The sequence below is a fragment of the Nymphaea colorata genome, chromosome 11, assembly GCF_008831285.2.
Source record: "Nymphaea colorata isolate Beijing-Zhang1983 chromosome 11, ASM883128v2, whole genome shotgun sequence".
Lineage (NCBI taxonomy): Eukaryota > Viridiplantae > Streptophyta > Magnoliopsida > Nymphaeales > Nymphaeaceae > Nymphaea > Nymphaea colorata.
Window position 1 is genome coordinate 17,087,002 of NC_045148.1, and position 22,807 is coordinate 17,109,808.

Below are 22,807 nucleotides of genomic sequence, written 5' to 3' on the forward strand. Positions count from 1 at the left end.
TGAGTAGAACCATCCAATCGCATATAAGTATAGCCATAGAGATTTATAAATGCCTCTAGAATATCAAGCATTTTTGTCATCTGAGTGAATATGAGTGCCCTATGACCTTCTGATTTCAAACGTCTTAGCAATATTGCCAGTTCCTGTAGCTTACCACAGTCAAATTGTATAAGCCGTCTATCTGGAAAATAGACTTGCCTCCGGACAATGGCAGGTCTGATGGGCATCAAAAGTGGACCAAAGGTTGTCCCACATTGTTCCTTGAAGGTAGGTTCAAAAACCGGAGAAGAACCCTTCTTACTACACCAGCATGCAGGGGGAGGTGATCGAGCAGCTGGGATCGCAAACATGAAACGCTCAATCACATCAAGTATCCTCTGGAGACGGTCTACAGGCGGCAGAACAATTTCTGCCAGTTTTGATGAGAAATTCAAATAGCATAATGGATTTTTAGCATGTTGATGAATGTCATAAACAGGATGTCTAACAGTGACAAGCTCTCTCAGGTTTGTGCCATACAGAGGCTTCTTTCTACACCGTAAAGAATTCCACCAAGCAACAGATGCAGCCCTTTCATGGGCCTGCTTTATCCTTTCCTCACAAAGGGCCCTTCGAATATCTTCAAAAATATTAGTTCCATGAGACCTTTTCTTATGCTCAAAGCTCAAAGGTAAGGATTCAATCTTTGGGACATTCTCCAGACCAGTAACTGCTCTAATCAAAGAGGGTGGTGTAGCAATTGCTGCCAATTCTTCATGCTCCCAGGAAGTCATACTGAAATCCAGATGAGTAAAGAGCATTGAAAGCCCCAATAAGTCAACTTTAGAAAATGGCCCATAAGAAAGCAACCCACAGATTGAAGAACTGAGCTGTCGGTCGATCCCAACCATGTCAAATGAACTGATGATTGGGCGACCTTCAAAAAGGTCAGGATGATTGCAAACCTTTCGGAGTTGCATTATAACACTGATCATCCCAAAAAAATTTGCGCTAGCCAATGTTGCTTGAGTTTCTGAGCTAGCAATAAAATCTTCATATAAATTTCTTTGCCTTCTTGAGAGCCTACAGTATATTACATGCTCGTACTTCTTCGGAAGTTGCTTTTCTACATCCCTTTTTAATCTTCTCAATATGAAAGGCCGCAGGACATTATGTAAACGATCAATAACTTCTTTATTAACCTTCTCTTGCCCCTCTACCATTACAGAAATAGGATTGCTGAACCAATCCTTAAATTCTTGATGTGACTGAAACAAATGTGGCATCAAGAAATGCATCAAAGACCATAACTCCATAAGGTCGTTTTGAAGGGGGGTCCCAGTCAACAGGATTCTACGTTTTGAATTGAAGTTCAAAAGAGTTTGCCATCTTTGAGATTTCCAGTTCTTTATTAAATGAGCCTCATCCAGAATCAAGTACTTCCATTTCTTCCGCTTAAAGACTTTAGAATCTTGTATGACCAGTCTGTAAGTCGTGATGCATACATGGAAGGAATTTACCTTCATCCAACCTTGCCTCTTAAATTTTCTCTCTTTTGCAGATCCAAAGTAAGTCAGAATCTTGAAAGCAGGGCACCACTTCAGGAATTCAGTTTCCCAGTTAAGCATAACACTTGTAGGCACCACAATGAGATGGGGACCCCATATTCCCTTATCGCAAGCAAGGTGGGCAAGAAGAGCAATGGTCATAATTGTCTTGCCCAAGCCCATTTCATCAGCCAAAATTCCATTAAGCCGCTTTTCATACATGGTAACAAGCCAATCCAGCCCAATATGCTGATATTCACGCAGAGGGTGTTTGAGGAGGAATGGAAACTTTGTGCGTACTTTTGTTGTTGAGAATGTATTTCCTGTTGGTTGAGCTGATCTAGCAGCTTCAGCTGCATCTGCAATTCTATTTTCATTTTCTCGTCCTTCAGGCTTTTCACCAAATCCATCATCCATCTCTTCATCAAGAGAATTTTGTGCCTTGAGAAGATCGAAATCTTCATTTTTTACTTGGTTATTATCAATTGAGCACCCTTCTTCGCTATGGATATATGGTTCACCACCAGAGCTAGCTGATGATTCCAGTTCATCCTCACAAGAAGCAAATTCAGTTCCTGACTCATCTTGTTCAGTGTTTCTTTCCTAATAAAGGCAGAAGAATTTAGAAAACATTATTATTAGATATGTTCAAGTACCATCGAGATAATCAAGAAAATACCTTTTTGTAGTGAGCAAGTAGCTCTTCTATGGGTATCTCACTCTCCTGCTCTAATAACCTGATCTAGAAATGTCAAAATTTAAAAAGAAAAATGATGAGAGGTTCCAATGATTGCTTCGAGAAAATTAATACAAAAGGATAATTGCAGTAATCATGTTCCACAAACCGTAAAGTATCAGCAACTGAAGCATGTGCATCACAAACAACAAACATGCATGAAACTGCTTTTTCCAGACCGGAAATATATACTGAATCTATCCACCTAACGCATCACCTACTGGAAAAATAGTGGCTGCACCAGATACTGATTACTAATGAATTTCCCACGAAGGCCTTGTTGGAAAGTTATTTTTTAAAATATGTTGTCAGAAAAAACTAGGAACTTCAAAAAGAACTAGTCAACAACAAACAATAGCAAATGCATGCAACAAAATGTTGTTAAGTTAATATCACACGTACGTTTCTCTGATAATGTAAACCATTACCATCTTACTTCTATTGAATCATGTTCCAGATTGGTGATAAAGAAGGCTAAACATTAAAATCAGAAAGTCACAAGGGACAAATACCATTAGTATATGGAAACAGGTATGACTTAAGAAGTTGCATATCAGATTTAGGCCTAACATGAATTAAAATAAAATCTGCAAACGACAAGCAATAGTACACACATAAACATGTACATACATACACCACTCTCATACACAAATATATATGAAAAGCTATAACCAAATAAAAAGCAATTACCATTTATCTGATAATCACTAAGCAACACAAGCGGAATTTATGAAAAGTGTTGTATCCAACAATGTCATAATTCATAACCTCAAGTTTGGCCTAGACAAGGTTGGAATTGGTGAATGTTGATCAAGTCTAACGCGAGATGGTTTTGAACATGACTGCTGGCAGTGCATGCAACACAACTTTGAACATGTTAGAACCATATGTGTTGCATCGGGCACAGCAAATCCATCTTATGCCCATGATACATAGGCGGTGAAAAAAACAGGCTATTAAGATGAAGTAATGGCCATTTTACATATACCATAAAAACTACCACTAAGATCAACTCCATAATCTGAGCTTCAAAAAACACATAATAAATATCTAATCAAATGAATGTGAGAAATTCAAAATCAACAAAGCTTGGAAAGGCAAGTCCGAAATAAAAATGCTCCACAAGGTTCATTCATCTATCATCTTGCACAGGAACCTGGCCAGGAGGCCTCTAGAAAAAGACATGGAAATGGTGGTGAACTGACTCGATGATGCATCTTTTGGCAAGCAATCAGTGTAGTAAATACATATTACAACTATTCTGTTGCCATATTCACAAATATAGGCAAAATTTTGAAAATATCATGCTTTTGTTGCCAAAGCAGCATAAACTGTTTCTGAAGGAAAAATCTCATAATATTTTCAAAAACTTATTGAAGAGTATTTGTCGCCATAATGGCATGATATGATTGTAATATTATCAATACATTTGCAAGAAAAATATTACAAGGCTTCTAATTCATGACTTCCATATACTTCAAAATATTGAATTCCAAAGATTTTCTTGAGGAAGACAACTTTGCTAAAGTTTATCTGAAAAAAAAACTCACAAAAAAAAGCCGGAGAAGTGAGAACTATATCTTTTACCATGTTTATGACCAACAACCCAAGAAAAACTCATACACATGTTGTGATTCAAAATTACCTTACTGGATTTATGAAACAAAAAATATCAAGACAATCTAATGAAGATAAAGCCAGCATGTTTCTCACTTCATTTATAGGATCATTCATTTCAGATTTTGCCAACTCTTCCTCTTCATCCAATGTTGCTTCATCATCCTATATATCAAAGTATTAAAATAACCATGAGAACAGAATAATATCATAAGAAAACACAAGTACACAGAGGTGCTCGCTATAAAAGTTGCCTCAAAAATGTTTCAAATGGTAATTGTTAAAGGAAAGGAAAATGTAAGATGGCAGAATACTCATAAAATACTCGACAAACATGTTTCTTGTTAAGTTCTATTAGTTTCACATATTTACATGGATACAGTGCCCACATACTGTTGCATATATACCATTATATTGTTTCCATTGTTTGTAATTTTGTATAGACTGCATAAAAAAACTATCCATAAATGACACATACCATCTTAATAAACAGCAAGCTCCTGAGTGTCAGAATCACAAATCATGCATTTAATTCATTGTCACAAAAAGCGTGCATGGGTATTATACGGCAAGAAATTTCTCGGGTATAATACAGTAAAGTTGTGTATGTCAGGAAAATCTATGCAAATTTTTAAAAAATTTAAAACATTTAATAAATCCTGAAAATTATAAAATTAATAAAAATACAAAAAAAACGTATTATACTCGTTTTTTTAGGTTTTTTATTTTTTTGGCATTTTTTTAAAACGCGTTTTTTCACGTTTTATACGGCTGACTTGTTTTTCACGTTTTATATGCGTTTTTTCGAATAAAACACATTTTCTATCACAATGATTTAATTGGAGTACAATGAATTGATAAAATGACAGAAAATTGGCACATTTTCCCCATTTCCTTCTAGTAGACAACAATTATCAGTGAAAACCACATCTATGGATAGAGACAGATGCCACCAGTACATCATGTTGAAGTTTCAGCTAGTAGAAAAAGCCATATCCTAGCAATATCTACTGAGTTTTCCAAAAGGGCGCTGTGAGTTCAATTTAATTTTTCTGTTTGCTCAATCCACAAAATATATTCAGATGATGTTTCAGATCCTCCATTCCCACTTTACCCCCCTTTCCTCACTTATTTTTCTCTTTTTTCCTTTTACTTTCTGTGAAACTGGACTGCCTAGGTCCCAAGTAGGCCATTCTGTGGGGTTGCTAACTAGACCTGCTTAGAGCTTCTAGTACACAGCTATAGTTCCATACTTCCATCAACCCTTCCAACATTAGAATTTAAAATCAACAGAAAAACAGCTTTCTCAATTTCCATTTTGTAAGTTACTTAAGTAGTCAAACAACAGCAGAGTTTGATGAGTTGACACTCTTGGGCGGTAGAAAAGCATAATCAAGATTCACATAAAATGTAAGTTGCACATAAAAATTCTTGAAAACATTATTTAACTACACATGGACCAGATTAATCCAACTGATTCCTTGTCACGGAATCAAAATCTTCACGCAATTAGTTTCATCAAAAAGATTTCCCCACCAGGCCAGCCAAATGTAGAATTAGTGTTTTCCAGGAACCACCCAGTGCATTTACTTTTCCACAGGTTGCCAGGATTCAAGAATGCTAAATAACAGAATGAAATCAAACCAGAGAGGAAAAGGAATACAAAATGAAATCTTGAAATGTCTGCCAAGTAGATGAATGAGTAACAAAGTTCAGTAAATCCCTGATGCTGAACTTAGGTCATCACAAACACCACACATGGGAATGTCAAGTGTGACACAAGCCTTTAAAAGTCATGCAAATGGGAGCAAGTGAATAAATCGTCCATTTAAATCCACTACTTTGTTCACCCCATGAGCTTCCACAACAAAAAGGAGCAAGAACAAGGAAAACAGTTACAAATCAATGCAAGACAGATAAAAATAAGAACCACTTTATCTTTTTTCTTCCTTCACCAAAAGCAGTAAAAAAAATAACAGTAAAATGAAACCTGCTGGCAGCATAATATCTAGTGATGCCATACACATGGACAATAGCTAGGACTATAATAGTTAGCATATGACTTCAACTTTTCATTTTGGGGATGTGAGATAAAGTGATCCCTTGAACAGGCTGCTTTATAATTTTATTGGAGCAAGTTGCTAGGATAATGCTAGATTTTAGGTCAAAACCAATAGGTTCAGTAAATTCTACAGCTAGTGCAGTAAAATTACCAAACTATTTTCATGCCATGTCTTACAATCACAATATGAAGAAGCTCAAACTTTGATAGTTTATGAAGCCTAAAAGAAAAGTAACTTAATCTTGGATAAATCCTACGAATTTCTGATCATAAACAGGAAGGTGCAAGAGAATTATGCAGCAGTGGACAATTCTATAACAGTTGTTGATGCGTTTGGCGCTAAGAGGCACATAACTTGCATTATCACTACATGATTCACTGTATAACCTCACACAAACCAAAAAACTGCAGAATTTTCTTTTTAAGTAGGAAGAACATACTCTCTCTTCTCCTGCAGGAATGACATAGTCCTTATCATCCTGCAAAAGTACAAGCAGTCATGAACCACCCAGCTGAAAACCTCTAAAAACAAATTGGCTCGCCACAAACCAAAAAACTCACAAAATCAACTTAAGCAATTTACACAGAAAGATAAGGAAGAAGTCTAACGATTTTAGGAAGGGTATCTGAGTAATAGTAAACTCTTACATTGTAGAGATAAGCATAAAATAACAGTAACAAAATTTCAAGTTGTAGTTTTGTTAGTTGTCTTTTAGAAGCCACATTTTTTAACTCAAACTCACTTAATGCATTCTAAATTGGTCAGGAAAGCAAATGAAAATGAGGGGAGCTTTTTAGCTAAAGTTGTTCCAGAAAAGTAGAAGGGGTGATTGCTGACTAGAGGGGAGAACTACAACATTTATATAGTATCATGTTAGTTCAAAAATGCATAAAAGTGAGGAAATAGTCATGTTAGCAGCAGTTTTGACAATTGTTACTAAAAATGTGATGCAGAACATAAAAACTTTTCTATGGAAATTTACTTTGGTTTGTACTTCTCCGTGAATAAGGAAAGGTAACATGTCCTATAGTTTGCAATGTTATCTGTATCGTACGATATGCAATACGTACCGTATAGGTTCTAAACCTATACGGTATGCTTACGATACATGATACGCTCGTGTATCGTAAATGTATCACCCTTATCATACGATACGGGGGAAAACATAAAAAGGGCCCCTTTTTGTGTTATGTTTTAAAGACACTGCTCCTCTCTTCTTGTTTCTAAATACTGCAAGAGACATGGGAGGGGGAGATTTTGTCCATTTTCATCAAAAATCACTAAGGATTCATCGATTTGGGAGAGTCTACTAGCTGGTGAAGAAACTTTCTCGTAGTGGGAACGATGGCAAGCTTGGAGAAAGAGGGTTTTTTGGTTTCTAACACCAAGAAGGTAAAACTCCAAGTCCTAAGAGGCTAAGACTCCAAGTACTCAACCTCTAAGTCCAAAGATTCTATGAAATTTTCAAGTTTAAAACTTTAAAATTGTGATGGATGCTTATTATGTTATTTGAAGATATGATTTCTTATTTTTGAATGTGTTGTTGATATACATGAATGTTCCTTTAAATACATTTTTCTTGATTTTTTCTGACATTTTATTTATTTTTTGGATTTTTTATGATTTTTCTCTATTTTCTCTGATTTTTTAATTAATTTTACGATATGCTACGTTACGTTTGCGATACGTTACAATACGGTGTATAGGTCGGCCCGATGGATATGCATTACCGTATGCCTTTTACAACATTTTACAGCCTACAGCTTTAGATCAAGTAAACAAAAACTATAGGCATGTTTTCTTTTGGTAGTTATGATGTCAGATAGCAAAACTCCCAACATCCTATTATTTATCTACCAGCTGTTGATTTCTCTACCTGTCAGTCAATCTACATGCTGCACCATGGACTTGTTGTTTTGAAGGCATTCATGCATGACCTTCTAATTACATGCAAGCAAAATGATAGAAAGATAATATGCATTACTTACCATCGCATCACCAACAAAGTGAGAAGGAGAAACCGCATCCTCCATCTTAGAATCTTCGGAAAGTAGGTTAGAAGGCTCTCCATGTTCTAGCTGAACTACTTCATTCTGTCTGCCCTGTGGTTATAATGCCAAATTAGTGAACACTTTCAATTGGCCTATGTCACATGGGTGTGCCTAAGGCCCTAAACAGCTGCCACACCCGTCTCGACACCGGAGCTGGTGCTGCTCCAACAAAGCACGTTCAATGCAATCAGCCAAATCAGACCACTTAAACTGACCATTTTAACTGCACACCTGCCTAAACTAGCCTTATTAACTGTATAACAGATTATGTGTGTGTGTGTGTGTGTGTGTGCATATATATATATATGTATATATATATATATATAGCAGCATTCACACCTAAATTTTAAATTTTAAAATTGTCATATCCACACCCACACGCATGTGACATAGGAAGTGGCCTTTTTGGATGTAAGAACCATTACTTACAGCTTCAACAGCAGTGACAGGGTCCAGATTTTGTCCCCCAATCTTCCCAGAAAAGGATAGAATATTATCACTATCTATACTGAGATTGCCAGCATCAAGATGCTTTCCAAGGTCACTCTCCAAATTTTTATGCTGCACAGAATCTGGGCAAACCATATATACAACTTAATCAAACTAGTCAAGATAGTTCCTCCATAACCCCAAAAACAAAACAGATAAATAACCCATTACCAGTAATATGGTCATATTCCTTCTTAGCAACTTCAATATCATTGTCCTTGCTGCTCGAGATTCCTTCCCTGCAGACTGAGTGACTACTTCAGTTAAGTAAACATGCAACAGCTTCTTATATATACGTTAAGAATTATTCTTTCCCTTACTTTGTTCCAAGGAAAATACCATAAGGCAGACTATTTTATCATTAACTGCGAACAGAAAAGGACAAGGGATTATCAACATATGAAAACTTACATTTATTATCAGCCCCAGAATATCGATTTAGCAATTCCTCAAGTGGAAGATGAGTCTCATTCTGCAAAGCTTCCAGTTCTTCTTTACGTTCTTCCTCAGTTATTAGGGCTTCATCTGCTTCAATTGTGTGTTCATCATCTTCCTGTAACAAATTCTCTACATATGAAACCATGCAGTAGTATCATAAAATGCATTGTTCTCAAAAAAGAAATTTTCTGGTAAGAGCTAAGTCACAAGGGCACAAATATGAGTGTGCATTTCATGGTACAGGTTTGGATACGGCAATTTTGAGAAATGTGGGTATAACGACAAGATAGGATGTACATACATACACGTGTCTGTGCACGCGCACGTGTGTGTGTAAAGGGACAGAGAGTGAAGACAAGCATGTATTTGAAACATACCATAATATTAGCCCATAATTTGTCAGCTTCCAAACAATTGAGTTTTTTTTTGTAATATGGGCAAAAATTAAGTCGCTGTGAGGAAAATTAAAATTAATAAAAAAAAATCACAGGTAAGGAAACTCTCCCTCTCTCTCTCTCAGAGTCTCTCTCTCTCTCTCTCTCTCTCTCTCTCTCTCTCATGACAGTGGGGAAACCCTAAAGGCCGATAAACCCATGAAGAAGATGATGTGTTGGGCCTTTCCACCATCAAGAAAATTTGTTTTGCTTAAAAAAGCATGTCACAGATAACATTCATCAATTTAACATAAGATCATGCCATTACACGTCAACAGAGCAGCCTTTAAGACTTATACACCACAAAATGAACTCATTCAATGCAAACAACAAATGAAAAAATGAACATTTGTCATATTTATCTTCCTTCTCATCCTCATTTGCATCATCTTCAAATTCAATATTCTTCCAAATGTATATGGCTTCCTCATCATTAATATTCTAAGAGGAAAATCTAACTTCCAATCAACACCTTTTCCCCACAGGATGACAAGATCTCCATCACACACAACTGGTAAGAGTGTCTAGGAGTTGAACGTGGATGGGTTTCCAAAACTCAAAACCAAAAACAAGGGTTTATGTCCCCTGAAGATATGATACGGAAACATTACACCCCAGTAACTAATTACAAGGGTGTAAAGTATCAATTTCTTAAGCTACAATATGGTAAGATATGGTACAATACAGTGTGATACTTATTTGCTCCCTCTCTCAACCATGAACAGCAGGCAAAGAATTAATAGAAGGGCAGTCATGAATCAAAATTCTCTTTTAGTTTTATTCATGTTTTCGACCAGGTTGACCAGGACGCAATCCAAAACATACTCCATGGTTAGTTGCATCCATGTTAACAAAATAGCATAGCAGCATGGATATGCCTAGCCAAATCACATACACATGTTACTTAGGTTAATAGTTTGATTTATCTAGACATCTAGAAAAATATTCATAACGTAGAGAACTCCAAAGCAGGATGAGCTCTCCCATCAAAAAGGAAAGGCCCATAACTTGACAATTCCCATCAAGCTGAAGCCAAAAGTATTTTAAACTTCACTCAGTCAAATGTATACCGCTTGTTTACAGTTTTAAAACTATAATCAGAAAAAACGCAGATAGTTAAATTTGTTCAGATAGGACCAAGGCCTCCAGAGTTCGGCCAAAGGTACTGTCTTTCCAGGCATGAATTTCCAGTTTCAAAACCAAATCCTTAGATGTCTACTAAAACTTAGGTCCTGTAGCCGTTAGAAAATGAGCTTATCTAGCAACACTGAGCTGTGACAGCCATTAAAAGTGAAAAATATGCCAAGACATGACCAAAGAAAGCCTCACTAATTCATCATCTGACTGAATGCTGAAGTCATCATCATCCATACCGTCTGGCTCAAATCCTGTAATTGGATAACAAATTTCATAAGCTAGCCAAGCATATCAAAAACAAAGAAAAGAAAAGTGGCATTGAAATATCCATTATCATTTGAAACTTGAAAGAGACAAGAATAAACAAACTTCATCAACCTGTCCTGAACCAATCACTAGGCTCAGTTTTGGAAAATAATAACAGAGCATTTATACTCGGTTCCAATTGACTCACCCCCTTCTTTTTTTTGATAAATAGCTTGCTCGTTTGAAGAATATCTGGGCAATCCCTCGGATGGTATCGGCATGTCAGTGAGGTTTTCTGCCAGCATTGTAGAGTACCTGACAGGAATAAGCCAATTCAGGAATATGACATCTCCACTCATATACCTTCATCCCCGTAAGACACTGCAGGAGATGTAGAATCCACTCACAAAACATGGTCTATGGACATAAAAAAAAAGGATTAAGATAGATAACATGTTGAAACTAACTACCTCTCTGTCTGTCCTAAAAGAATATCAAGCTGCTTATCAAGCGCCTTTTTTTTCCTTTCTTCGAGCTCTAGTTGGTGTTTGTAAAGAACCTGATGCCAACAAGAAATATGTTACCCGGGGGGGCGAAGTTAGAAAGTGAATGCTACCAACCTTCTAAGAGATTGAATACTTCTACTTGCCAATTTCTCTATCTTCACCCAGAACTTTTTCACTTCCTTAGAAATGTTAGCAGCAACTTTTCGCAACCGGTGTTCTTCTTCCTGGAAGGAGCATAATCAATTCCACTAAGCAGCTTATTGACAATTAGCTACAAATTTTTTGTTCAATTTAATGTGAACAAATAAAAAGGAAAGCATGAAATCCATCGCTTTTGGGCAACATAGTCAATCAGATTTCCACTTTATCAGTAAGAGAAAATGGACCTTGACTTTCTTTTCTCCTCTTATTGCCTGGTCAAGGAAACCCTTACTAGCCCGTATAGCAACTCTTTTTGCTTGTGCCAATTTCCATTTCCTCTCCGCTTCAAAATCCTACATGTAATAACAAACCAAATCATGCTATCAAGCAACAGCCCCACAAATGCCAGGTTCAAATATAAACAAGTGAACATGCATATTTGCATTGTTAATCCTTATAAATATATGTACTGACAGATATCAGCTAATTTGCAACAAAAAAAATTACCTTTGATAGCCAAATCATTTCTTCTAAAACATGATCCCAATGTGTTTTACAACGACGGGGCTCTTTAGGAGCATCAAGGGCCTATAATGCCAGGCAAAGAGAAAATGAAGCATAAGTACAGTAATCTAATCACCAATGGTTAACATGCCAACATACCCAAGATCATATTATAAGAGAAAGATACCCAATGTCTGATCATATGAGGAAATTGAGAAAAGAAAATCTGCTAGATGCATGGAGATGATACTTGTAGACCAAGGTTAGATCAGTAAAATGATACTTTCTGTGATTGGACCAGCATTGCAGTTTGTATCACTTAAAGCATGGCAAGCAGGCTATCTGTTGACTACTTTTGGTCATCTAGTGCATCTACCAAATGAGTGCATAAAACATCACATAAAGTACACTTTGAGGCATTTCCACTCAAGAGTACACCTCCTCATTAAACACAAGACACATTCCTGGGACCCACAGTTTCAAACTTTCCAATTATACACATCCATAAAAACCTGTGGCCAGAGAAAGAGTGTCAGAAACACCCTATCTCATGATACCCTTAATCACAGCCATCAAACATTCACATAGGGATGACGTGGTGCAGGTACGACATCAGACAAGGTTGACCACTGATTTTCCGCCTGTAAGATTACTAAGAAACTTGGTGGAAGGCACAAACTCAGCTTGCTTCCACAACATTTTAAAATTATTAAAAAAACACCTCATCTCTGTCACCTTAGAGTCTTATACGGTTATACCATGTCTAGCACAACCTAACAAGAACATCACAGGAACAACAATAAAAGGGGGGGGAAGTGTGCAGAAAGCACAAGGTGGAATTACCATGCAATTGATCTTCAGGAAAACTTTGGCTAGATTAATTTTACATAAATAAATAGAAAAAACTAAAAAGTATAAGTAAAAAGCACTGTAAAAAAGATCATTATTAACAAGCAATCACATAACCTGCTTCAAACCATAAAGTAATAACATTGCATGATTTGTCAAAAAAAGTTGGGCTATGGACCTATAATCATGCCTCCACATCGTGAATGTGTTACCCTCATGAATATTGAGAAAACATGAAAACTCAAGGCAAACAGAGGCTAAAGCATTGTCACATATATCGTGTATGGGTATTATACTGTGAGGAATTTCTTGAGTATAATACGGCAAAATTGTAAATATCGGAAATATTTTAGGAAAATCTCGGCAAATTTTTAAAAAATTTAAAACATTCAAAAATCCTGAAAATTATAAAACAATAAAATTAATAAAAAATATGAAATGTATTTTTAAAAAAAAATATGCGTCTTACTGCCATTTTATATGGTTGACTTACTTTTTCGTATTTAACACATCTTTTTTCTATTAAGACTTGATGTATGTGACAGCTAAAGTGATGGTCACCAAACCAGTATACGAGTCCATGGTCCACCACACAGGCCATTGTCCTATACAATGACAGAAATCCAGCATACTTGAAGCCTTGAAGGTTTAAAATAATATGCTTAATCTAAAATATAAGCGCCAGAAAAAAAATATTCCAGACATTAGCTCATAACCAGTGGTAATGGAACTTAGGATATGCTTGACATGAGCTCACATGTGGTGTATGATTGTCCCAGAAAATACAATGTAGGTTTAAAAGAAAATGTAAATGAAGATGCTATATGCAAAAACCCAACAACAAGAGACGTTCTTTACCAATGAACTTTTTCTGAACCTTACTACTTTAGGAACAATTACCACGAACAGTGACTAAAATTTGAGTAGGAAAAAAATGACTAGTAAGCACCAACCTTTTGTCGCCTTGCTCTTGTCTCATGGTCAAGCTTAGATCTAGGACCTTTCGAAGCCATATTATTGGAGAAACAATTACATCAAGATGTAATCCTGCAATATCAATCAAATAATCAGGCGTTATAACTAGTAGAAAACAGAACGTTAACGCAATCAAATCAAATATGCCGATACCTAGATAAGGGTTGAAACATCGCTGAAGTTGTCGCCAACCTAGACTCCATCATTCCATGGAAGAACCTATGCAAAAGCAGGGAAGAATTAATCAAGTATCAAGCTCAAAACCTCGAAGAACAATATTCTAGGAAAATTTTAGAACAAACACTAGCCAAAGCAAATACAAACTCTTTCATCATATCAAGAACCATAACATAAGGGAGAATTGTGCATGCATGCACATTTGCACCCAGCAAATGAAGGAACATGTTTCATTAAAACCTTGTTTCTTGAAAACATGGAGATGGAGAAGATCGTGTCCCTACGCACGCATGCACGCGCAAGCACACACAGACAGAAACAGGTAGCTCAAACTTGACGGCACCCCCACAACAAGGTGCGATTTCAAGTTTCAACGGGTAGAGAAAACTGCGTTGTACAAGTCAAATCGCCTCAACACTTCCAAGCAAGTCTTTTTTTTGTTCCGATTTCGTGGATTTGATTTCTATTTCCAGAAAGCATACGCAAGTTGAAACATTGCATTATACTCCAAACCACAAAATATTCTAAAGAAAACAGAAACCAGCTCCCCTCCCTCCCGGTCCACAATTATAAAAACCACAAACCCTAGTCAACTTCAAATTAAGTTCCCTCCAAAGATAAACCCTAGCGACCGGCACAGTATGTCCACTCCAAGAACCTCGGCGAAACCAAACTTGTCCACAGAGCCAAAGTTCAACTACTCTCCACGAAACAACAAGAACTATAAATCACTCAAACAGAAAAAAAACAAAGCCACGGAACAAAAAGGCATGAACAGAATCAAGCGAAACAACGGAGAAAACCAACCTCCAACAAACAGCCACGGAACAGGTAGGCACCCGAAATCTTGAACCAGACCACAGAAGCACGCATTCCTCAAGGGGAGCTCGAACCAATCAAACGGCAAGAGACAAGAAAACGAGAAGTTCCATCTTCCAAAACGAAACAAGGAAATCTCGATTTCTCCAAACGAGGAACCAGTAGAGCTCCCCACTCCCGCCAAAGATCGCCCAAAGAAACGCGAGAGGAAGGACAGAGGAAACCCGAGAAAAAAGAGCCGAGAAGAGAAACAACAAATGGAAAAGAGAGAGGCCCGATTGGGAAACGGGGCGTCGGGGAAGTGTAGTCGAAAGGGGCGAAGCGGCTTCGGGTTTCAATACTTGTTTAACTTAAATTTGGGTCGGAAAGAGAGCATGATCCTTATCCAAGTCATCGTCCACGATCTGGTCGCCTTGGTTATCAAAATCCAACGGGTAGGGTTCGGGTTACAGCCAGGTGATTCACATCGACACCAGCCGTGCGATTTAATGGGATATGATACTACTAGAACCATTATCGAAATTGAAAAGCTTCCTAACTTCCTCTATCTTAAAATCCACTAGATGGGACGTCAAATTGGTTCTCTCCAAGGCAAAACTCGGTGTCTAGAACGTACGATCAATTTCTGAATAGTAAATTTAAGATGTTAACTAGTTAAAAGTCCATTACCAAGATCGTATGATCCAATATTTTCGTTTTCATGTTTGCTTTCCTGTATGAAACTGAAAAGGATCCAGTGAACTAATTCAGTATTATATAGACCCCAGTCTGCCAACAATGTCCGAAGCCGTACGATTTCACTAGTTGTGGTTGCCATAGTTTGATATTATCAGCAAATGAACATTGCTTTTTCGATCACCATCACCATGAAACATGATTTTTTTTTTCAATATAGACAATATAACCACTGATAAGTCGATGGTTTGATGGTCAACTATCAAAATATGCCCTCACTTGTAAGCCTGGGCATCGGGCCGGGCCGGCCCAGCCCAGCCTGATAATAAGTCGGGCCTGAGCCAGCCCAACATTTAAAACTCTGTTTGGGCCCGGCCCGGCCCGACTCAAAAAACCCAAGCCTGAGCTCGACTTGATTACATTAAAAAAAATTAAAAATAATACATAAAAATAATTAATGCTAATAAAATATTATGAATATATATATATATATATATATTAATAAAAAAAATTAAAAAAATCATTATTTGGCCCTATGTGGGCTTATCGGGCCCACCCAAACCGGCCCGATAACAAGTCAGGCCGGTTCGGGTCACGTTTTTTCGGGCCTGGGCCTGAGTACCGCAGCGGCCCGGCCCAATGCCCAGGCTTACTGACTTGCACCGGCCCGATAACAAGTCAGGCCGGCTCGGATCATGTTTTTTCGGGCCCGGGCCTGAGTACCCGCAACGGCCCGGTCCGATGCCCAGGCTTACTGACTTGCAGGTTGATTAAAAAAAATTCTGGGTCCGCCGCTGGCTATCTTCCATGGCAGCCATGAAAGAGATGAGAAAGAACTAAGGGTGAAGGTCCGAAGGATAAGCAAGAAAACTTTACAGCTTTGATATGATATGAATTTCTCAAGGAGAAGAACCAAGATTGCATTAACGTTTGACATGAGGTTACAAGCATGCATATATACACACAGGAGTCATAATCCACGACTTAAGGGATTTGGGGTTGCACAAAAGATTAGAAGCTACAAAAAAAACTACAAAATAGGCAACTAAAATTAGTTGGCGTCTTAGCTTTAAGGATCCAAACATTGTAGAGCAGGGCCTGACCCATCTTTTACCCAACCTTATATATAGTGGCTGTGCAATCGATTTGGAGTTCCACATTCGTGTTTGAACCTTAATTTCACCCCAAGCTTAAGAATCCAGGTAATAGGATCTAGTTATATCCATAAAGTAGAAGGAGTTCTACAGATCCAGCAATTTCCTATTGAAACAGTCTAAGGGTTCATTTGAGAGGAGACTTTAATTTGAGTTGAAACCGATTCTGTTATTTTGCATTTTTCTTTCTTTTTCCCTTTATTATTTTTAGTATGAATGTTTAGTTTAATTCAGCTAAAGCCTTTTTATATTTTTTTCTTTGTGTTCTTCTTCTAGCTGGTGGGGCTGGTAGGTTGTAGAAGGTGCATTGCTAGTTCGATTCTTTTAGGTACTACTCTCTTAAACTGTAAACAGTGAGATCACAATACTCTAGTCGACAGACTCTACACTTGAAACTCTACACAGATATGATACCTGAAAACAAGTTCGTCATATGATACCCAAAAAAAATCTCATCGCTTAGAACTCTAAACAAATATTGTGACTATGATTTAAACTACTGATATCATGCTCATGTAAAATATGACAACCCACTTATGTCGTATGGTAACAGCCAATGCATAAAACTGCCTTATATGATCCACCTCATCTAGAACTCGACCTACATCTTGATCATGGTTATCCCTTGAAAACGGCGACCTAGAACGTGTTCTACGTAATCAGTAATGTATGCACTTATGCGTATATTTTCCTTCAAAGCTTCATAAATGAACCGTGATGCCAAAGAGGCAAGCCATAGATTAATGCAACCATGAATGCATTTGAGGCTGAACGGCCATACAGTTAACTCGCGTGCAGTTCAGATCAGTTCTTACCAACTTTAGTTAATCACATTTTATCATATGACTGACATTTTGTCTTTGCAAAAAACGTGCATGATCTAACCAATAAGACAAAGTCTTAACTTTGTCCTCCAATTATTAATTGAAGCAATTCTACACATACTTGATGGACCTGACAGAACACACGATCGACTATGGGAAGAACAAATAAATTTGCTTATATTTGGAAATGTTGCAGTTAGCTTCTTGATTACAAAGCAAAGAGGTGGCTAAACAAAAATTTTTTTGCCGTTTTGCTAAGCACAGAACTGTAATTTTTTTGCCTAAATATTGTTAATTAGTAGCATTAGAAGTATGAGAAAACTTAAACTAATATATTATCAACATTATCAATTTCTACATAATGGAATTAGCAAAAAATTGAGCAACTAATTCGGATAGTCAAGATCTTTGTTTGGGATCGATTTTCACACGACATGCAAAAACTAAAAGCAAATCTTTATTTAGTTATGAAACTAAAAGCAAAAACTAAAATCAGAGTCGAAACTTGAGCTGATGTCTCGGATGATATCGGTTCAACCGCCACGAAGGGGCCGAGTCCAAGAGCCCAAAGGCCGTTCAGCCTCTTCGTTTGCCGTTGTTAAGGTGGACGACCGGACGCGTGTTTCTCGCTCTCACTAGTCTCTCTCTCTCTCTCCAGTCCAGGAGTAGAAGCAGCGGAGGCATACCAGCACAGGTACACGCGGGAAGAATAAGCGAATCCTTTTCTTCTGATGCTCAGCCATGTTGGGTGTCTTGCGCGCCTCTCTGCGTAGCGGCGGCCGTCGCCACCTCCAGCCGTCTTCTTCTTTCTTCCTTGTCGAGCATTTCTCTGCCGACCCCCACGCCCATGGCCACCAATCCACCGCACAGGAACCATCATCCTCCAGTGAGCAGGAGAAGCACCACGAAGCAGCAGGTGGTGAAAAGTCCAAAGATGAGCACACAAGGGTCCTTCAAGCCGCTCTCCCTTATGTCGTAAGCTTGAGGAATCCGGATCACCCCCCATTGGGTTCTGAGTTGTGATTATGAGTTTTTTTGGCTTTTGAGACACTCAGGCCTCTTAATTTGTGTTGAAGGTTAAACTTGGGTGGAGCGAAGCAGCAATAATTTCTGGTGCTCGAGATGTTGGTTTGTCTCCTTCGATCGTTGGATCGTTTCCGAGGAAGGAGGCCGCTCTCGTTGAGGTACAATTTCGGGGAAACATAAATTCTGGTGATCTGGCTGAATGAGATTTCTATCCTGTCCTTACTAGTCGATTTCTTGGATATCATGATGTTCAAATCTTCTTCATCATCTTTATGTTATTGAATTTGGTCGGGGAATGGAGCCTTCTTCGTATTCTTTTGTCCTTTATTCTTGGATCATTCGTTGATAGACGAGACAGACGCTTTTTTTTCTCTTTTAGAGTCTATTTAATCTGGGATTTTTTTTTTGGGGTCAGTTGAGAAGAATAAGAAGGCCTTGGAGACTTGGACCTTTTGATGGCTCTACAGAAATGGTCCATTCAGCACTTGATAGTTTCACTACTTCTTCCTGTCGTTTTATTCTGCAGAATGTTGGAGTTCTAGTTATGTTTATATTGACTTTCTGTTTGATAATTAAGGGAATGATTGGTCACAAAGTATTATCAATTTATCATGCCGTTGAAACTCATTCCTGCAACTTGTAACCACTTACGAGTCACCTACATCATGCTTCTGTGCACTTAATTGCTTCTTATATCCTCTAAAACGGACTTCAATGAGATCATTTCCAGCCTTCCATCTACCGACTCCTTGTCTAACAAATGCTTCTAGTTCTATGAGATATGTACTTATCCCTAGCTTCTTGGTGGTTGTGAATTTGATTCTACAAAATGCTGTCTGTTGTGGCTTTGCTCAAGGTAAAGAGAACTGCATGGTCCAAAACTTCAGATCTTTACCGAATACAAAATCGATTAACTATTTATCCTGGATAAACTTTTTATTTTGCTCAGTGGTAGTAAAAGAGAGCAATAAACTTGGAATTTATGGCTGTTTATCTGCTTGACAGTATCTAACTGATAGTTCTTCAATTGGTTGTTAATAGGATATGGATAATCTTACTTGCTATTGATAAACTTGCAGTGTGGCGTTTGACTTGTCTTCTTTTCAGTTACAAATTGTCAGTGGTTTGCAGCGTAAAAGAAGGTTCTTGGCTAGTGTTGGATAAAAAAGAGAAGTAGAAATTCCTAATCAATTTTGGGGACTATGAGCCTACACAAGCCATTCCTGCAATTTTGAATTTGTTACTAATCTGTCACACTGATGATGATGATGTGTATGATTGCTTGTGGTAATACTTTGGTTAAACTTATTATTGAATGATATTTATGGCGTGATGCATTGGATCCTGATCTTGCTACCAGGTTTGTCCTATGATAAGCTTAGCAGGAAATTACTAAAGTTTCATTATGTTACATGTAAATAGTTAGGTGTGGATTGGCCTAATGCGAGATGAGGATTAATACCAGAAGCCACTAAACCGGGTTCTGGTCTATCCAGATGTGAGGCACAATCTTACCAAATAAATTATAACGTTCACTTCAGTCTGTTTCCCTCTTTCAAATGACTGTTGGACCAGTACAGCATAGGTCTTAGTTGCATTTTTTGATAAATGGTTTGAGACAACATATTTATGATACCCATGCATGTAAATCTCAGAGAAATTACTGGGTAAATCTCAGAGAAATTACTGCTCCCAGTAATTTCTATGGCTCACATTCATGGAAGAAAGTAGAATTGTTGGTCAATGAAAGCGTAGGCCACATTGTCATGTATTGCAAATTTGATAATGATATCTGCTGTCAAAAAGGCCCATGAATAGTTCATTCACTCCAAAAGAACTAGCAGCCTCATAGTTGTCATGCCAAAACATGGGACTCTGCATAGACTGAACGTTGTCTGATTAGGAGAGAAACATGAACTAAAATAAAGTCTCTTGGAGAGGTATGAGAAGAAGAATTATTAGCCCAGCAGAAACCTTTTAGGATAAACCAACAGCATCTGCAGCTAATGTCCAACAAATCATGTTCTGGGAAAATCACATAATGCTATCTCTGGCATGAAACCCCTATGAAGCAGCCACTCCCTTCTCAAATATTCATCATGATAATACTGGGGAAAGACTTGCTTTTCATGCAAGCATTGCTATGCAGGAGGTGGAGTTTATAAAAGTTAGTTGCTTGTGCTTCTGCAATCTCTGATGGTTTCTCATAGTGATGCATTTTGATAATCAATACCTAGCAGAATATGTCCTTTTTTTGCATCTGGTTTTGGTAGTTCCTTTTTATTAAGCGAATGGAGGCCTATCTGTGAACAGTGTTTATCACATCCTTTTAGTGGCATCCTTTCTCGTGGAATTATGGCTTTACTGTTTTCCTCTGCTTAGGCATGATTGCTATGTTTACTGCAGTATTTCATGGATGAATGCCTGGAAAAGTTGATCGAGAGAATTCAGTTGGAGAAGGAACTATCAAACTTGATAATTAGTGAGCGCATTGCCAAACTTATACGTATACGGCTTGAAATGCAGGCACCTTACATATCCAAGTGGCCTCAAGCGTTAAGCATTCAGGTACCTTTTTAAGTCTTTGCTAAATGAAAACAACAAAATTTTATGCTGCATTAAATGTGACAGCATATCCATTTTCGTTTAGGCACAACCAATGAATATTCCAACTAGTTTTAAACAGCGAGCTGTACTTGTGGATGAAATTTGGCATGCTGCTGGCAATGAGGATTCAGATATTGATTGGTATGTAAAGCGTGCTGGACTAGGAGGAGTTTACTCCACAACCGAGTTATATATGTTGACTGATCATTCCACAGGTTAACTTAATATACTACCTAATTCGGTTAGTTATGATACCTTCAGTCAGGACACCTGATCCTGATTTAACATGATTATCTTTGAACCAGATTTTCGTGATACCTGGAGGTTCTTAGAAGCTCGAGTAAAAGATGCAATTGACTTACGGAAGTCAGTGCAGGAGGTAATGATCTCTGCGTGCTGTTTTGCTGGTTGTGAACTTCGCTCATAGTTGATTCAGCTGTTTGCTAGTTGTTGAGTTTCTTCTTGAGTTCTTTGCCTCCAAGAGTTCAGCTAATTTCTTTCACAGCTGAATCAGATTGTTGATGTGCATTTCTTGATATCACAGGTAGCATATCTTGCCGAAGCTGTAGGAGCCGGTATTGGTAATTCGTTTCAAGGATTTGTCAAGAAAGTAATGAATCAGTGAGACCTAATCTTCAGAAGAAAAGAACATCTTTCTTTTTGCGTATGCTAAAGTTGCAGACGGGTAGTTGAATTGTTTCCTGGCTTAAACAATATGGGTCTTACCATAGCATGATGTGATAATGAAGTAGTTGAAGTTTTCTTGTCTATTATGATGTGCGGATATGACTTTCCCTTTGGATGAGTTTGTTTCCAGTTAGCTACTTGCCTTTGAAGCCGCTACATCATCTTTTTGTAGATCCTCTCGGTTAAGGAACCTTGCTTATCCATATGACTGGGATGGATTTTTCTGCCTCCGCGGTTTTTTTTTTGCTAGGTGGTATCTGGAAATTATTCTCCCTAATGAGCTGATGATTTAATCATTTTAAAGTCGCGGTGAACTGCGTCAGATGGAAGAACGAGCTAGTCACTAAGCTTAAATTGAACAATGGTGTTGGCTGCAGAAGCATGCAGTTAATGAATGGGAAAGGGAGATCAGAGAATGGCTAAAATTGGAAGATGGCTTTAGCTATGAATTATCTAGTTAGTGAGTCTGAGAATACAGTTAGTAACAATAATAATAGTGGTCGCCATGGAGGTTTGCAAAGACCTTACAGAGTTTCCAAATAGTATGACAATATGTATGTTTTTAAAATACGTTAAATTTTTCGGTTCTACCTCTTCGTCTTAAACGAAGGCTTTACAACCATGTGAATCGGAGAGAGAAGTTTCTCAAGGAAAGGCTTCCCAGTTCCCAAGCATGCAACTCATCAAGAAGATTTCTCACACTCAGACACACAGCCACATATGTTACAGTGGCAAGAGAGATGAATTCAATATTATAGGCGATTAACATTTGTAGAAAAGAATGCATGTCTAAGGAAACTGGATTTTGACATCTAGAATATAGGAAAAGTTAAATGTTGACGTTCTATTGTTAAAACAATTCAAACAAGTGAATATTTTTCAACAATTGGTGAAAAGTGAGCATTTCTAGAAAAGATAAAATCCAGTTATATGTGATATTGTGATCTCTCTCTCTCTCTCCCTCTATGTCTTATACATAAGCACACACACACACACATGAAAGTTATCTAGCTTTTGATGTTATTCCAAGCAAATAACCTAACTTCTTAAAAGTTACATTCAACCCACAAATAAAGGCATCATGAAGTGAAATTTTATATTCTGTTTTTTTGTGCATACAAAATCT

At 37.6% G+C, this 22,807-nt stretch overlaps 2 protein-coding genes across 5 annotated transcripts in view; one reads left to right on the forward strand and one right to left on the reverse strand.

Moving 5' to 3' along the window:
- LOC116264637 (protein PHOTOPERIOD-INDEPENDENT EARLY FLOWERING 1) overlaps positions 1 to 15,014 on the reverse strand; it is a 24,661-nt gene extending 9,647 nt beyond the window's left edge. Inside the window, exons 1-17 of one of the 4 annotated variants that reach the window (XM_031644966.2) lie at positions 14,697 to 15,014; positions 13,866 to 13,931; positions 13,691 to 13,784; positions 11,892 to 11,972; positions 11,630 to 11,737; positions 11,387 to 11,467; positions 11,208 to 11,296; positions 10,946 to 11,052; positions 10,684 to 10,742; positions 8,894 to 9,035; positions 8,654 to 8,728; positions 8,423 to 8,565; positions 7,931 to 8,044; positions 6,382 to 6,420; positions 3,976 to 4,044; positions 2,206 to 2,268; positions 1 to 2,129 (exon numbers count right to left, since the gene is read on the reverse strand). The exon at positions 1 to 2,129 is cut by the window's left edge and continues 950 nt beyond it. In XM_031644966.2, the coding sequence (XP_031500826.1) occupies positions 1 to 2,129; positions 2,206 to 2,268; positions 3,976 to 4,044; positions 6,382 to 6,420; positions 7,931 to 8,044; positions 8,423 to 8,565; positions 8,654 to 8,728; positions 8,894 to 9,035; positions 10,684 to 10,742; positions 10,946 to 11,052; positions 11,208 to 11,296; positions 11,387 to 11,467; positions 11,630 to 11,737; positions 11,892 to 11,972; positions 13,691 to 13,750 (3,359 nt within the window). In that variant the 5' untranslated portion in view covers positions 13,751 to 13,784; positions 13,866 to 13,931; positions 14,697 to 15,014. Of the gene's footprint in view, positions 2,130 to 2,205; positions 2,269 to 3,975; positions 4,045 to 6,381; positions 6,421 to 7,930; positions 8,045 to 8,422; positions 8,566 to 8,653; positions 8,729 to 8,893; positions 9,036 to 10,683; positions 10,743 to 10,945; positions 11,119 to 11,207; positions 11,297 to 11,386; positions 11,468 to 11,629; positions 11,738 to 11,891; positions 11,973 to 13,690; positions 13,785 to 13,865; positions 13,932 to 14,696 lie in introns of those variants that run through there. The other 3 variants (XM_031644967.2, XM_031644968.2, XM_031644969.2) reach the window with 3 other exon arrangements.
- Positions 15,015 to 17,941: 2,927 nt separating this feature from the next.
- On the forward strand, positions 17,942 to 21,764 carry LOC116263796 (uncharacterized). Its single transcript, XM_031643575.2, has 6 exons — positions 17,942 to 18,336; positions 18,438 to 18,545; positions 20,794 to 20,955; positions 21,038 to 21,209; positions 21,300 to 21,373; positions 21,539 to 21,764. The coding sequence occupies exons 1-6, from the start codon at positions 18,103 to 18,105 to the stop codon at positions 21,617 to 21,619; spliced, it is 831 nt and encodes a 276-aa protein (XP_031499435.1). The 5' UTR covers positions 17,942 to 18,102; the 3' UTR covers positions 21,620 to 21,764.
- The last annotated feature ends 1,043 nt before the right edge of the window (positions 21,765 to 22,807 follow it).